This window comes from Mixophyes fleayi, chromosome 8, assembly GCF_038048845.1.
Source record: "Mixophyes fleayi isolate aMixFle1 chromosome 8, aMixFle1.hap1, whole genome shotgun sequence".
Taxonomy (NCBI): Eukaryota; Metazoa; Chordata; class Amphibia; order Anura; family Limnodynastidae; genus Mixophyes; species Mixophyes fleayi.
The window spans coordinates 49,330,602-49,346,584 of record NC_134409.1 but is presented as its reverse complement, the minus strand read 5'-3'; the positions used below and the strand labels follow the sequence as shown (position 1 = coordinate 49,346,584).

At 39.2% G+C, this 15,983-nt stretch overlaps 1 protein-coding gene across 3 annotated transcripts in view; it reads right to left on the bottom strand.

Annotated features, from left to right (window-relative positions):
- LOC142099271 (glyoxal reductase-like) overlaps window positions 1-15,983 on the bottom strand; it is a 125,611-nt gene that overhangs the window by 56,263 nt on the left and 53,365 nt on the right. For all 3 annotated transcript variants that reach the window (XM_075182555.1, XM_075182557.1, XM_075182556.1), the window contains exons 4-5: window positions 11,950-12,051; window positions 5,231-5,322 (exon numbers count right to left, since the gene is read on the bottom strand). In XM_075182555.1, coding sequence (XP_075038656.1) covers window positions 5,231-5,322; window positions 11,950-12,051 — 194 coding nt within the window. The remainder of the gene's footprint in view (window positions 1-5,230; window positions 5,323-11,949; window positions 12,052-15,983) is intronic.

The following is a 15,983-nucleotide window of genomic DNA, read 5'->3' as shown; positions in this document are numbered from 1 at the left end:
GTGATTTGCTTATGTTAAGGAGACAAGAAAGCGGTAACCCTATTAAAGTCTTTCGAAAAAATGGTATAAAAAATATTAGGCACGGACAACATGCAGTCATGTTTATAGGAATGATCCAGTCCTGTGATATAGGATTATACTCCATTTACAGAAATGTTATGAAATAGACTTTATTATAGTTACAGTTAATTCAATTAATTTGGAGACGTAGTAGAATAGACACGCTCAATATCTTAAGCAGATTTATGGTTTTAGATTTGTTTCTTACATTTTTGCTTCTCGTGTTAACCAACTGCAAAATACTACCTTTCCTGTTGTATGTGCTGTGAGCAGCTGTTATTATATGCTCTAGTTATGTGTACTGTATAAATGAACAATGTGAACACAACAGAATTATATATTAAAATAAGTTCCGTTTGAGTTCTCTGTTATGCTGATCCTCAAACGCAAGTTCTAGCATCAATGATATATCAATATCTTACATCCTAAATGCATATATTTGTACAGTAAATGTGTACACACTCAGTAGAAGGTTGCTGGTTTTGTCAAATGATCTCACTATTGAGTAATTAGAGAGGAATTTGCAGGAATAATAACATGCGGAAAGGAGTCAGGAGTAGCCAACATTGAATTTCTTTCCCAGTAATACGGAAATCTGGTCATTTCCTGCTTCATATCTTTAGTACATGTTGTCTCTACTATCGACAATGGTGTAAAAACAATTAGCTGGGTGTGGCTCAAGGAGAGTGGGGTCTTTCCTAGGGGCGGAGGAGGCTGAGGCTGACTGGCGTCATCAGGAAAACCTGTAGGAAAAGGCCAGTACTGTAAAATCCTAAGAGTTTCATAAAAGGAAAGCTGTCATATGCCAGGACAGTAACCAAGAAAAGTCCCAAATCTCTACATGAGAAAAATCCCCACATAATTCTCCACTTAAAACAAAGCAGCATTCTACCCATCATCTCATTCACAAACTTGGCATCAAAAATAGACCCAACATCATTAAGTTACATTGTCTGTTTCAATGGTATATTAACGTCTACCAATTCTCATCCACTGGTGACATCTTTATAAAACATGCTCACGGTTCACGTACAGAAGTCTTTGTTGAAGCATTTGGATCATCAGATTTAATAGTTACTATAAATGATCACATTTCCAATCTAAATGCATGGATTGTATGGGACACCTGTACTGCTATGCATCACAAGCAATACACTTTCTTTTCTACTCTTTTTGAGCAGAAAATAAAGAAAAAAGACAGATTCAGGAATAAATGTGTAACTTATCTAAAGATCCACCGACAATATGATTGTAAACATAGTATACCTTCTTTAGAAAGTGACACATCATATTATATCACAGCAATGACCTCACTGAAATGCATTTCATGAATACTATTTGCATTCTATCCAAATAAAAATGTATAATAGTGCTTCCATACTTTCCTCTGAGGAAATAGCTTTACTGCATGCTTTAGGAATAATGTAGTGTTGGTCTAATTTTAACTACATAGTTTCTCAGCCATGATCTCTCCTAATAATGAATGTCGTGGACATAGGGCCTAGTACAGGGATGGTTCCAAATTGTGTGTAATTTCTGCCCAAAAAAAGCTGTACGTCAAGATATATCCATGTGCTAAGCCAGCGGTTCCCAAAGTGTGCGCCGCGACACCCTGGGGTGCCGCGGCATTGTCACAGGGGGTGCCGCCATCGCCCTTGAAAAAAAAAAAAAGAAAAAAGAACTTACCAATCCACTGCCGGATCCTCCTCCTCACTGCTCTCACTGTCGGGTGTGACATCATCACGTCCGACAGTGTCAGCGAGGAGCAGCAGCAGAGAGGACATCAGGACAGAAGACAGCAGAAAATGAGGAAAGAATGTAAGTAGAGGAACGGAGAGTGAAGAGGGACAGGGTGAGATGCTGAGGGCGGGGGACAGAGAGAGATGCTGAAGGAGGAAAGAATGTAAGTTGAGGAACGGAGAGTGAAGGGGGACAGGGTGAGATGCTGAGGGCGGGGGACAGAGTGATGCTGAAGGGGGGGGGCAGAGAGAGAGACGCAGCAGGAGGGGGAACAGAGAGAGAGATGCTGAAGGACTAGGGACAGAGAGAGAGAAGCTGAAGGGGGGACAGAGAGAAACGCTGAAGGGGGGGAACAGAAAGAGACGCTGAAGGGGGGGGACATAGTGAGATGCTGAAGGGGGGAGCAGACTGAGAGCTGATGAAGAGGGGGACAGACTAAGAGCTGACAAAGAGGGGGACACAGAGTGTGAGATGGCAAAGAGGGGGACACACAGTGTGAGAAAAGGGCGAAGAAGGGGACAGAGTGTGAGATGGCGAAGTGGGGGACACAGAGTGTGAGATGGTGAAGGGGATACAGAGTGATATGATGAAGGGGCACAATGTGATTGTGAAGGGGTCTAAACATCTTACGTCATTTTGACCCAACTACTTAAAAAACGGAACTACCTGGTAAATATTTTGGCTTAGGGGTGCCTTGGAAAAATTATGGTGACCCTAAGGGTGCCTCGAACTGAGAAAGTTTGGGAACCACTGTGCTAAGCCATACGCATTTTAAGATCTGTACAGGTCTGCATCAGTCGCATGTGGATCTGGTTTATGTAACAAAAGCATTTGCTATTCGGAATCAACAAAAACTTATCAACACCTCTCTAAGGCTAAGTACACACTGAAGAATTTTCTGACTGACCTGTTATCTCAAACGATTATACCTACGACTGAAGGTTCGATCAGTCTGGCGATTCATGCATACACACTGACACAATTTACCTTCAGATTTGCGCTCTTCATCTGGTCCTCTAATCTTCAGAGAATGACAGCACAATATTAATTCATTCATTCTGTCACACTGATTAAAAATGCCTTGTTATAACTATACCCATGTCCTAATGAATTTGGTTAGCTTCTGTTACTCTGAAAGTAAACATTCTGTCTCAGAGTGAACAAATTAATTATTCCTTCTACAGCACTCTCTACATTTACACCGGTACATTCATCACTGCATCGGCTGAAAAGAACACGACTCTGTAAACTCTATGGAGAACGTGACCATGAGTGCATACACACTACATGATCAGCCGGTGATTGGTCGGAAAATATTAAACAGTACGACAAACCAAATGAAACGATGATTGGCACTTTGGGATAACTTTAAATCATTGTGTCACTATACACACTCACACGATATATGACCAAATGGTCGAATGTCGGCTGATAGGAGGTTTTTCATGCAATCATTGGGCCAGTGTGTACCTAGCCTAATACAGCAGAAACTGTTGGTTATACTTTCTGATGTTACTAAAGGTGTTCAGTTGTGTTAATGTGGATGTTAAGACACAACGCTTTTGTAACTTACAACAGGTTGCTGTTTATTTAAAGATGATAACAACAGATGAATGCAGTTACTCACAGGTGCTTGTAGTACAGCAGTATTCAGCAGTAACAACAGTTGCAGCAATCAGGCAATACAGATTATATATGCAGACTTGCTTATATGCTCTTGTAGATGTATGCTGGTATGCATATGCTTTGAAAAAGTGCTCTATTGGGGCACGAAACGCGTAGCGGGATTTTGTGTGTTCTATATCTGGATCTGCATGTGCTTTTCATTGAATTACTTATGTGTGGCATATCTAATTGGCGAAACATCTCCCATTATCCATCAAGTGCCTCTGGGGATCTAAGTATTATCTGCCGGTCCATACAGAATGCTTTTATCATAATTGGCTCCAAGCAAACCACCCGATTGTGCCGAGTGATTCCCAGCCGAAAACAAGACGGCATTATACCTGGGATCTAGGTCGTAAGTGGAGCCGGTACTTTGGAGGCTGGCTATATCTGGAGACAGTAATATTGTCCTTAAACCGGATTACTAGGTCCTTTGGTGGATCACTACAAAATCAGGTGACTGAGAATTTGTTTCTTGCCATACATACTGTTTGTATACGGAGGAGGTCGTAACAATGGGCTAATACTCTTAGCAGTTATAGCGAAGACCTCAGTATCGATTAGTGCACATGGTTATGTTTGATGTTGTGGATCCATAATTAAGGTTCCATTTGTCTCTGGACTATTTTTTATGTGTACACCATCGTTTTTTGCAGCCGCGGTTGTTATCTGTTTTGTTTTTAATCTATTGTGGTTTTTATATATTTTTATTATATAGGTTATTTGGATTACTAGTGATTGCTAACTAAGCTCACTTTGAACACAGACTACTGTCAATTTCATTAAATACAGTGTTATATTCTATATACTGTGGATTGTCTTATCTCACTTAACAGGAGAACCTCCGAGTAAATTGTTTTTCATTTATACCGTATGACTCCAAGCAGCGCGACCCCCATCTGTAGTTTGGTATGCATATGCAGTCTTGTACTATGCCTATACATTCTTATACAGATGATGCAGGTAGGTTTTCTATACACTGCACAGCCGTGCATGTACTTGTATTGTGGCAGATTCCTCTATTATGGTTAGGGGATACAGTAGGGAGCCTCCGGTCACCATATTAAACACTTTTAGGGCTTTATATCAGGTGCGCCACGCAGCTTCTATAGCTGCGACTTGTCTGCTCAATACTCTAGATGGAAGTAACGGCGCAAAGCCGCACTCCCGGTTATCGGGACCAGCGCATGCGTGGTAGCACACCGCGGACATTGTCAGGATGCCCCACTTCCACTTAGACCCCCGGGAAAACTACTGTGGATGCCATAGCAACCGAAATTGGAGACGGAGTGAAAGCGCTCCTAATACAAACAGAAACATCTCTCAGTTTTGTGTAAAAAAAAGGTTTTGCTTAAACACGAACACAACAAACATAATATATGCCAGAGGGACTAAGAAAGCATCAATCAGCATAAGTGGTGTAATACCAGGTCAAATCACAAGCAGTTTGCTATTACGGGAGACAGGGATCAACATCTTTCACCTGCCTCTGACCACCCACAAACTTCTCAGGCGTTTGTGTGTCTCCAAATCTGCATGGCCGCATTGGCAAGAGGCCACTTTTTGGGCATGAGCAGATGTCACATTAGATACTCAAACCAAACTGGCATAAAATTCACTTTGCATCAGCACCATTTTATTCTTGAATTAGAATGAGAAAATACCAGAAAATGATGATGGGTAGTCTCAATACCAGCAAGGTCTTTTATGTTTATTCCCAGGTTTATTCTAGGTACTGTTAATAGGAAAAAAAACATATTCTCACCTGGTTGAGATGAGGAACTACACTGCAGTCCTCCTGCAGCTGCTCCAAGTGATGGATGAGAAAGTTGCTGACGCCAATTGAACGACAAATTCCTGGTGAAGAAACAAAGAACTGTTGGATGAATAGTCTAAAGAATAGTAGACTACATAGCAACATATACAACATGAAGTATTGAGACCATAAAATGGATAATACCTCTTGAAGAGCAACACACCTACTTTTATTATCATTATCATCCGACATTTATTTATGTAGCGCCTGCATATGCCGTAGGACTTTCAAGTTGGAAAAACCATAGTAACAAAACAATGCTTAATAATATAGACAGACAGAGGTAAGAAGGCCCTGCTTACAAGCTTACAATCTATTGAGTACATAGTCAGCACTCATATCACTAGTGGAATAGATTTCCTGTTGTATAAGCTCTCACATGCAAGGTCTTCTGCTCTATGCCCTTTTGTGTTATGCTGAATTATTTTTGTATGCCAAGTGATCTGTTCTATTAATTGTATCCATGAATGTATTATTCTGCTCATATTGTATTGTATTGTATTGTATTAAGCGCCAAGAAACGGTGGTTCGTTAGAACGGCAGTTTAGTAAAGATACCCCCATGTCTCTATTTGCCTTGTAATTTTCAATATACATCACACTTTACTCATCTGCCTTAAAGGCTGAACCCATTATTTATGGGGATCTCTGTCCTAAACTTGGTGTTCTACATGCACTTCTGTTTCCTTCTGCCCCCTTACTCCTTGTGTAGGCTCATATGTGTACGAATCGGTTTTCAACTATACTTATGGTTTGTGTTTGTTTCTAACACAATGTTCCATATTATACAGCAGATAGGAGCAACATGAAAAAGGTTGAGGGCCAAACATGTAGACCACCAGCCTTCAAGGAGGCTGCACAGAGGAAAGCGGGAGAACACAGTGCATTCCCTCCTCCTCCAGGCATGCTGTGTAACCTCCCTGCACTGTACAGAGGAGGTCAGCTGCCCCAGTTCTTATAAGACAGGGATCAGCCAGCTGGGGGGCCGCAGGTTAAAGCTTGGGGAGGTGCCTGTTGTCCACCGATGTTACACAGTTATAAGAATAGCTTTGCATTTTACAAAATAGGTCTGACACATTTCTAAGGTCCAGGAACAAAGGTCTGGATTTTAGTTTTATATGAAAGAAAAAGAAGTGGGAAACGGGAGGAGAATTAAGGAAAGTTAAATGATCGCATAGCCCCTAAGAAAAGCAGGAACTATTCACATAGCAACAACATAATATTGCATTCTTTTCGATCGCAGTGGGCGGGAGGGAGTATCTCTATTCACACTCCCTCCCGCCCACTGCGATCATCCAACGATCGTCGCCTCTCTTCCCCTCTGATAACCTCCTCTCATGCACGTATCCAAGACTTCTCCCGCGCCGCTCCCCTCCATTGGAACAAGCTCCCCCGCTCCATCAGAACATCCCCATATCTGTCCTCTTTCAAACGAACATTAAAAACCCACCTTTTCCTTAAAGCCTTCCAGTCTCATGCCTAAACTCCCACCGGTTGGCTATCTCTCTTTCTCATCCCTTCTTCCCTTCTCCCCCTTCCCCGACTCCATCTCCGTCTCATCCATGTGCCTGTCTGTCTTCCCCTCCCTTTAGATTGTACGCTCCTTTGAGCAGGGCTCTCCTACCTCCTGTTTCCATCACTTTTAACTGCGCTCTCCAGCTACTCAGTTCACCTCCTCTCCAACCCTCTGCCCTCTGTCTCCTCTCGCTTCTTTACGCTCCCCTCAGTGACTCTCAACCTGTCATCCGTGCCCACCCTCTTGGGCCATAGTTACCTGCCTATACTCACTTTACCCCTCCCTCCCTCTCTTTCATGCTGTGCCTGAGCCCCCAGAGTTATAGTGCTTACTGTTACTTGTACTGTGCTGTTTCACCTTGTACTGAGCCATTGTTTGTCCTTGTACGGCGCTACGGATACTTTGTGGCGCCCTATAAATAAAAATTAATAATAATAATAATAATAATTCTTTTACAGTAAGAGAAACTGTTTAAATATGAGTTTACAAAGGTCATGTCATGTTAGGCAGCCCCCTCCCCCAAATATCTTATTGACATGCTAAATGGATGCTACACTGTGCACCTCCTCCTCTCTACCTTTTCCTATACATGATCAAAGGGTCATCTATTTAGAGGGACGAATGAAGGAAGTTTGTTAGTTAAGGAGAGTTTGGTCAAGTCACAGAGGACCATCTGCTTTGGTAAGTGATGCCAAGGTGCACTTTGCGGCAGACAACACATATCTAGAGAGATTGCATTCAGAAGGTGGGAAAAAACCTCAACTAGAGAATGTAACAGTGCAGTTAGCGAGATAGAGATTGAAAGTTAGTAAGGTTTCTGAACAAGGTCTCGGTTTCTATTTTTCACACATTTACTTCTCACTTCTTAATCCTATATCTCTTACACAGTTCCTCAAGCATGAGCAGGTGTCAGTGTTTCCTAATCAGTTGAAGTTTTCAAACAAATCACACCACAAATATCTATGTTTGTCACAATTTATCCACGTATGTTCATAGTTCTACACAAACTTGTTCAAGAAAAATGGTATAACTATAATTTCTGTATGGCCAGGCTGTAATTGTTCATAGTGAAGGATGGCTGTGTCCTTCATTCCTTGCAGCTGAAACTAGTGATAATTTTACCACAATATATCAATGGTAGAATGTTGCCTTGGTCAAACCGTATTATTTGTATAAAGCTGCTTATCTCTCCAGCACAGCCCTTGTCTGAGTTATAGTGTTTATTAGCATACAATAACTGATAGTATAACTACTTTGTTATCTCTGTCCAGAAAACTGTTGCTCATTATCACTTTCATTCCCTGTATCCTTTCTGAATGGAAGATTGCAGTATTTTTACTACTAAATAGGACATTAATATACAAGCTCAAATAAATGCCACTTAAAGTTGACCAGTCACAACTGAATAGCATTAACTGTTTCAGAAAACATTGGTGTGCCCCTTACAGATATCACAAAAGCGCATCCCCTTATTGCCTGTCCTTTACAGGAAACAAGGAGTAACATACAATTGTATTACAACACCTCAGTTACAAAGTACCACACAAATACAAAGATTGAGATTAATAAGTATTTTCATTCTTTTCTTCTTTTTTTTTTAATATGACTTAAAAGACCATATAATATCTCAAGCAACTCACATGACCTTATATTTTAAGCAAATCTTCTTCTTCCTACAATAAAGAGGTTTTGTTAGTAGTGGGAGTTGAAATAAAGACTCCTTGAGAAACCTCCGCTTTTCAGGCTTCACTACTTAAGGCTGGTCAGAGATCAATATCAGCAAATTGGCCCAATATTGCAATTCCTGTGACACCAAAATGTTTGGTGCAACAAAAAATGATCCCTAGAAAAATCCACAGACCATTTTGAGGCATGGCTGATATTTGATCAGCAGTAACCACTGTCAACCTGTATGTGGCCAAATAAAAACCGATCATAGCGCCTGATTCATTAAGGATCTTAACTTGAGACACTTCTTACCTCAGTCTCCTGGACAAAACCATGGTACAATGCAAGGGGTGCAAATTAGTATTCTGTTTTGCACATAAGTTAAACACTGACTGTTTTTTCATGTAGCACACAAATACTTGATAGCTTATTTGTACACTGAAATTTAAAGTTGATATTTGTGTGCTACATGAAAAAACAGTCAGTATTTTACTTATGTGCAAAACAGAATACTAATTTGCACCCCTTGCATTGTAACATGGTTTTGTCCAGGAGACTGAAATAAGCAGTTTCTCAAGTTAAGATCCTTAATGAATCAGGCCCATAGTGGTCAGTGCTCAGGTTAATTGTGCGTGTGACTGTGTGCATCCAGGTTAAGAAGTCTAATGTTAGGCATGGTAAAAATGCTCCCTCTGCTCATTTATTAAAAAAGTGCTGCTCAATGTACAGCAAGGATTACGTAAAAGAAGGAAATGGCTGTAAGCCTGGGTCCTCAGACATTTGTATAGTATCTGGTAAAATAAATTTTAGTAACCAAAAGAAAGTGCATGAACCATCAACTTGACTCTTGATATTGCACCAGTTCAACACAAATATTTCAACACTACTTAACAGGAAATAATTATTAATGTATAAATCGACCATAAATTAAAAATGAAAAACTGGGACACCATGTGACCTATAGTCCCTAAAATTCCCCCCACACATTGGACCTTACGGGTCCTAAACAAAGTAAACCAGCATTGGGGACCTATCCCCACAAATTCTGTTCATTTGGGTGATATACAAGTGAAAAAAGGCTCTATATGAGTTACAGTTTTCAGATGTGACATAAGAGAACTATCCTGGGAAAACAGTAACACATGGGAACTCTATCCAAATAACCTTTTATAGGCAGGATTGACAGCAGGCAACATTCAGAAACATTAGCATACAAAGAGGGGAAGTTGTTAGAAATTGTTGGCGCATAGTCTAACAAAGATTTTCTTGGATGCCAACTTCCGCCAGTCCTGCAGTCAATATTTTAAAATACCACACATTTTCATGTAAAACAAGGTGCCTTGATGTTTTGTCCAAAATGTAGCTTATATTTGTGTTCCCTAGAGCTACACAGATTTACAGACGTAAAGACAACCAATGACAAATTTTATGCACTACAGCATAAATAGAGGGGGATATTAAAAATAGTATTGGGGCAAAGTTATTTATTATATAGTTTAAGGGTTCACCATTCACTTATTATTAACAGATGGGGGACCATTACTTTATTAGTAAGAAAAGGGGCACCATTACTTCTTTGTGTTGTAAAAAGTATGTATGTAACAGGAATGTGTTATCTATGGTTTTAACATGTTCTAGCCTAGTGATCATTAAGGCCTAATAAGACAAATAGCTGTTGTATGGGGCAGCATGGTGGCTAAGTGGTTAGCACTTCTGCCTTACAGCACTGCGGTCATGAGTTCAATTCCCGACCATGGCCTTATCTGTGAGGAGTTTGTATGTTCTTCCTGTGCTTGCGTGGGTTTCCTCCGGGGGGCTCCGGTTTCCTCCCACACTCCAAAAACATACTGGTAGGTTAATTGGCTGCTAACAAATTGACCCTAGTCTGTGTGTGTGTGTGTTAGGGAATTTAGACTGTAAGCCCCAATGGGGCAGGGATTGATGTGTGTGAGTTCTCTGTACAGTGCTGCGGAACTAGTGGCGCTATATAAATAAATGATGATGATGATGATCTGTCCCTTAGGCCCAAGTGCCTTGCACAGATGGCTCATATAGTTTGAGTCGCAACTGTACAATGTCTTCTGCTCTGAAGCATACAATTTCCATTGCTATTCCATTTTCCTCTCTATTTCCTACCATATGTTACCACCTTACACCTCTAAATTGGTAGAAGAACTCCCAAATGGGTAATTGTTCCCTTTATACTCACATTTCACATGATGATGATGATTGTGATTTTTTATTTTTATCTGATCAGCTGACCACAACTTGTCATCCTCACTATATCTTAGCATTCAGTCTAGGGCAGACTTGGCTAACCTGTGGCACTCCAGGTGCTGTGAAACACAGGTTAGCCAAGCCTGGTCTAGGGGGACAGACGTGTGTTTTCTGCACTAAGTGGTTTTGTCATAAAGTGCTTAGAAAATACAATTAAACAACACACTTGTGATCCTTGACTCAGAACTATCCTTTGTTCCCCACATCGACTCTATATTTAAATCATGCTGCATACACCTAAAAAACATTTCCAGAATATGCACATATCTCACACAAGACACTGCAAAAAATTTAATTCAGGCAGTCATCATCTCTCGCATTGACTATTGCAATTCCCTCCTTACTGCTGTTCCCCAATTCAGACTGTCACCCCTACAATTTATTTTGATAGATTGACTTGCAAATCGTTCTTCTTATGCTGAGGCACTCTGTCAGTCTATACATTGGTTGCCTGTTTGTAACCAAATCCAAAATAAAATACTTCGGCTAACATTCAAGGCCATCAACAAAATGGTACCTACATACATCTCCTCACTTGTCTCAAGCTATCTACCACCTCCGTTCTGCACAAGATCTGTGTCTCTCTCATCCACTCTTATTACATGCTTCCATTTCTGGTTACAGGACTTTTTGCGGGCTGCATTCACTTTGTGGAACACCCTCCCTTGTACAATAAGACTTTCCACTTGTCTTTATACCTTCAAGCATTCTCTGAAAACCCACTTATAATATTCTTATAATATTCCTCAACCACCCTCTTAACCTCACTAGGTTACCATAATACCACCCCCTACACAGGTCACACAAGGCAACAACCCTCTGACCACCTGACCAACATTACTGTGTAACTGTATCATATAGCCCACAAGACACTAACTCTGCATTCTGGCTGGACCAATATGCAATGTGTGGAACTTGACCTCATGTATCAGAATCCAATTATCATATAGATTGTAACTTCTCGATCTGTCTGTATTACCCAGTATCGTTTTATTACTGTGTTTGCTCCAAATTGCAAAGTGCTAGGGAATTTGCTGGAGATATATATAAATAAATGCTGATGATAAATGTTGAGGCACTATTAAATTATTATTAATGGAAATGGGCTAACATTTGTGCGCAGACCAAGAATTACAATAACAATAATGATATTACACCATTCAGGTCAACTTATTTTCAAATTAGCCTACAATGATCAAATCTATTACCTTTGTAATACAAATCCTCTAGAGCCGTCCACGTCTCTGCACGCACCTCCCGGGCACTTTTACCAGGAATATCAGCATCAGGCCAGTGCATCAAATACAGATCTGGAAAGACAGACAACATCCTTACTACAGTAAAACTTTAACACTTTTCTGTACAGAGGGTGACATCCAAATTTCCTTATGAATTTCCCAATGCTTTTTAAGCAGATTGCTGCTTGCTGAAATTAAATATAGAGTCAATATAGAGTTCATAGGATATTTGTGGAAGGTGTAAAAAGAATTTAAAATTGCCCCTGTATATTCAAACCACAAAATGTTAAAATACGCATTGTATATTAACTCCTTGATGCCCCTTGTTAAGAATAAGATTATCCATAGCAAGACATTGGTAAGTCAATCTATGGATATGGTATGTCAATCTATAGGTGCACAGTCAGAAAAGGTTATCATCTTAAAATTACCATTCTTGTGGTAGGTAGAGAGCATTACTTTTTTTTTCCTTTATGGACAGGATCACATAAAAAAAATGTTTGTTCTTTGCCTGTTTTAAGTATAACAGTCCCCTGTAATAAAAGTTAGGCAAATAATGTATCAAGCTAATGCTTTGATTTCAAATCAGTATTAGTGTAGGTCCACGGTGGTTCTAAAAGAGCCTTGGACAGCTGCTAGGTCCATAGCTGGGAAGATTTGTCAATGAATTACTCTGGCCACTGAGTGGTAGAAACCACAGTTAATTACAATAGTCAGTGGGTGGGGCAAATCTTTTTAACAAAATATTACATATCTGTAATGCCATCCCACTGTGTGGTGCATTTAATGTTGATCATAATCCCTTCCCCTTAATGAGCATAATGTCTCTAGGAAAGAAGTTCCCATAATTTACTAATTTACTACATTAATAAAGTCACTTTTAGGCTGTAAGAACCAGTATCAACGCAATAGCAGCATATTGTTTTACAGCAAAGTGAAAAAGCATAGAGACAGATGGATTAAAGCTACAGAGATAACAACTGAAGTTCCTTCATGTAGGCATATTTATTATTAAAATAAAATTGTAAAAATACAAACGTTTATGCAAAATGTTATCTACAGAAAATACATAATATGCTCTCCTTAATAAATGTGTTTTTATTTATTTACTTATATTTAAACATACACATAGGTGTATACACATACACACTATACACAATTTTAATGACAGTCTGATAATTTGCCAGATTCAAACAGCACTGTAACAATATCCCATCCCCCTCTAGCCTCTTTCATGAAGGTCATTTAAATTCCACAAAGAACAAATTCCTCACAAGCTCTAGGAGAAGCTTGGGAAGTGCATGAACAGTTGGCGGGGTCAGTTTGGAGTGGTTTCATTGTCTTTGCTGACGCACTCTCATAATCACAAAATGTCTTGTTGGAAACCAAGAACAGGGACATTTACACTGCCCCTTTGTGAAGAATATCAGCTCACCCTACCTGCTCAAATTTTAAATAAAAGCTTGCACTGAAAAGGTTCCCAGAATGTACACATAAAGAAATATACCACACATCACTGCACATATGAAAGATACAAGCTTAAATAAACAATACACTTTGCAGGTGTGATTTAGGCATGGGATTAGCCCACACTTTCACAGTTGAGTGAACACAAAAACCTAGGTTATTACAAGAGATGAGCGAGACAAAACAGCTTGCATACATTTCCCTAGCTCCAAATGTAATATTCAGCACATACATACATACATAAGCCATTCATTTAACAATTCACACTGGTACAAACATTTAACATTTGTTATTCTTCCTAAAGATACAGTCCATCTTTGCAGTTGGACACTTCCTATGAAAGACACCTTGAAGTATGTTTGTGGGACTGTAACAGATACAGTAGACGACGATATCGCAAGACCCCAATCTGAAGGGAAAGACATAGTATCCTTTGACAGGATGCCAAGATATCAATTCCCCCTCATTGAATACTTTTATAGTTATTACTCACTTTGTCAGGAAGCCAAATTGGTTAAACATTGGTCAAGCACAGTTAACATAATCAGTTTATAGATAAACACCAGCTATGGGAATAAACACATACAAATACGTTGCTACATTCATATTTCACTCATTTATGTTTAGCATCACTGCCAAGTTCAAAGACACAGACTGAAATTGTAAAAAAAAAAAAAAAAAGGAATTTGTCAGAAATCAGATCTGTATTAAGGATACTCTACTAATAACAGGATACATATTTATGGATAAAACCACATGGCAGCATTAATGTTATTTCCATATAATAAACTATGCCAAAATATTCAGATTTTACGTTAAAGTGACACAGAAGAAAACAAAAAACATATTGCATGGTATACTGCACAGATATCTTTATTTGGTTTTTTAGAACTGTTCTGCTTAATTTGGAAATTACAGCTTAACGTTAACCTCTCTGCTCACTAGGTGTTGCAATATTTCCGAGGAAATATATTTCTAGCCACTAAATGGGCTTGCAAAGGATTACCCACTTTCCGTAATAAAGAACACTCGGTGAGTCTTGTTAATGATACTATTTGTGTTCACGACTTGAGTTCCCTTATTCTTGTTGGATCCAAGAAAGGGTTGTATCTTGGACAGGCACCAGGTTAAATTAATTATATCTCTTACTGTAAATCATTGGTGCACCATAGTTTGAGTATTGCAAACTGCAAATTGGGACAAATTTATACACTGCATTATAAGCAGTTTCAATGCATGCTCATATCTCCCATTGGTTACGCTTTAGGTTGGGGAAGGGGGATGGAGGTATTCAGCACAATAAACCCATGGCCCCAATCTGCCATCATATTTACCAATGTTTCAACCAAAATCAGCTTCCCCTATGGTCACTGAAAATCAGCACTTTTGGTATCTTTTAACAGTGAAAGTGACTATATAGTCAGAGATCTCTCCCACCCAGAATTACCACTCTTCTATGGTTCCTTTTCTAAAGTTTCCAATCTCACAAAATGAGCACTGTGCATTCACCCAGTCTGCGTTGCAGGTAAGAGACTGGTTTACCAGATTAATAGTTCTGACATAGGCTAACATGTTGTTGGGCAGCATGACCATTTAATCATTCCGCTTTGATCTTATAGGGGGAGATTCAATCCCCAGCGCTGTTCTTTATAAAAATGTGGGGTGTGCACTATTATCATTACTACAGTAATTTTAACACAGATTTTTGCTCGTGGCACAGCGAGCTGCAAGCAAAAATCAGTGTTTAAATTACTGTAGTTACGGTAATAATGCACAGCAATTACCGTAGTAACACAGCCTGCGTTGTTCTAAAGAACAATGTGGGGAATTGAATCTCCCCCATAATGTGCTAAAAGTTTCTCTACAAGCCACTTGTATGTAAAGCCTCTGAAAATCATCATGTCGCTCATCACTGTGTTATATACAGATTTATTTACAGATTTTCCCATACCCATTTCTTGCAAAAACAAATGTTTTCACTGAAAAATGTCCATTCGAAAAGCTGATCCCGTTCAGAAAACACTGGTTACTAAGGATGGAATAATGTACTACCTACTGTAAACTATACTATTATTTTCAGTCACTGTTAAGGTCTAAGATCATAGGCAGTCAAGTGCTTTTATATAGGTCACAAATTTTCAAGTTGACTTATAGTATCTAAAATAATTTACAGAAGGGGGTGCATTATTACTTATAATGCACACATTTTCATAATGAACAGTGAAGTGATGAGATCAGAACTCACCATTCAAACAGATATTATGTACAGGAGTTTATAAATATATTATATTCATTTATAAATCTACTATTATCTAATATTATTACTAGATGAACACTTTAGCAATACACAAATGTGCCCTAACAATTTTTTTTACTGTCATTTGATTCTTTAAAAATATTATATTTATGATATCTTTTCATTTAAAATGCTACTCATTTCATTGATATGTATGAATAAAACATATGTATGACATCTATTGTACTATACACTAGAATACAATTTTTAGGTGTGACTGTCCTATAAACTCACACCCTGC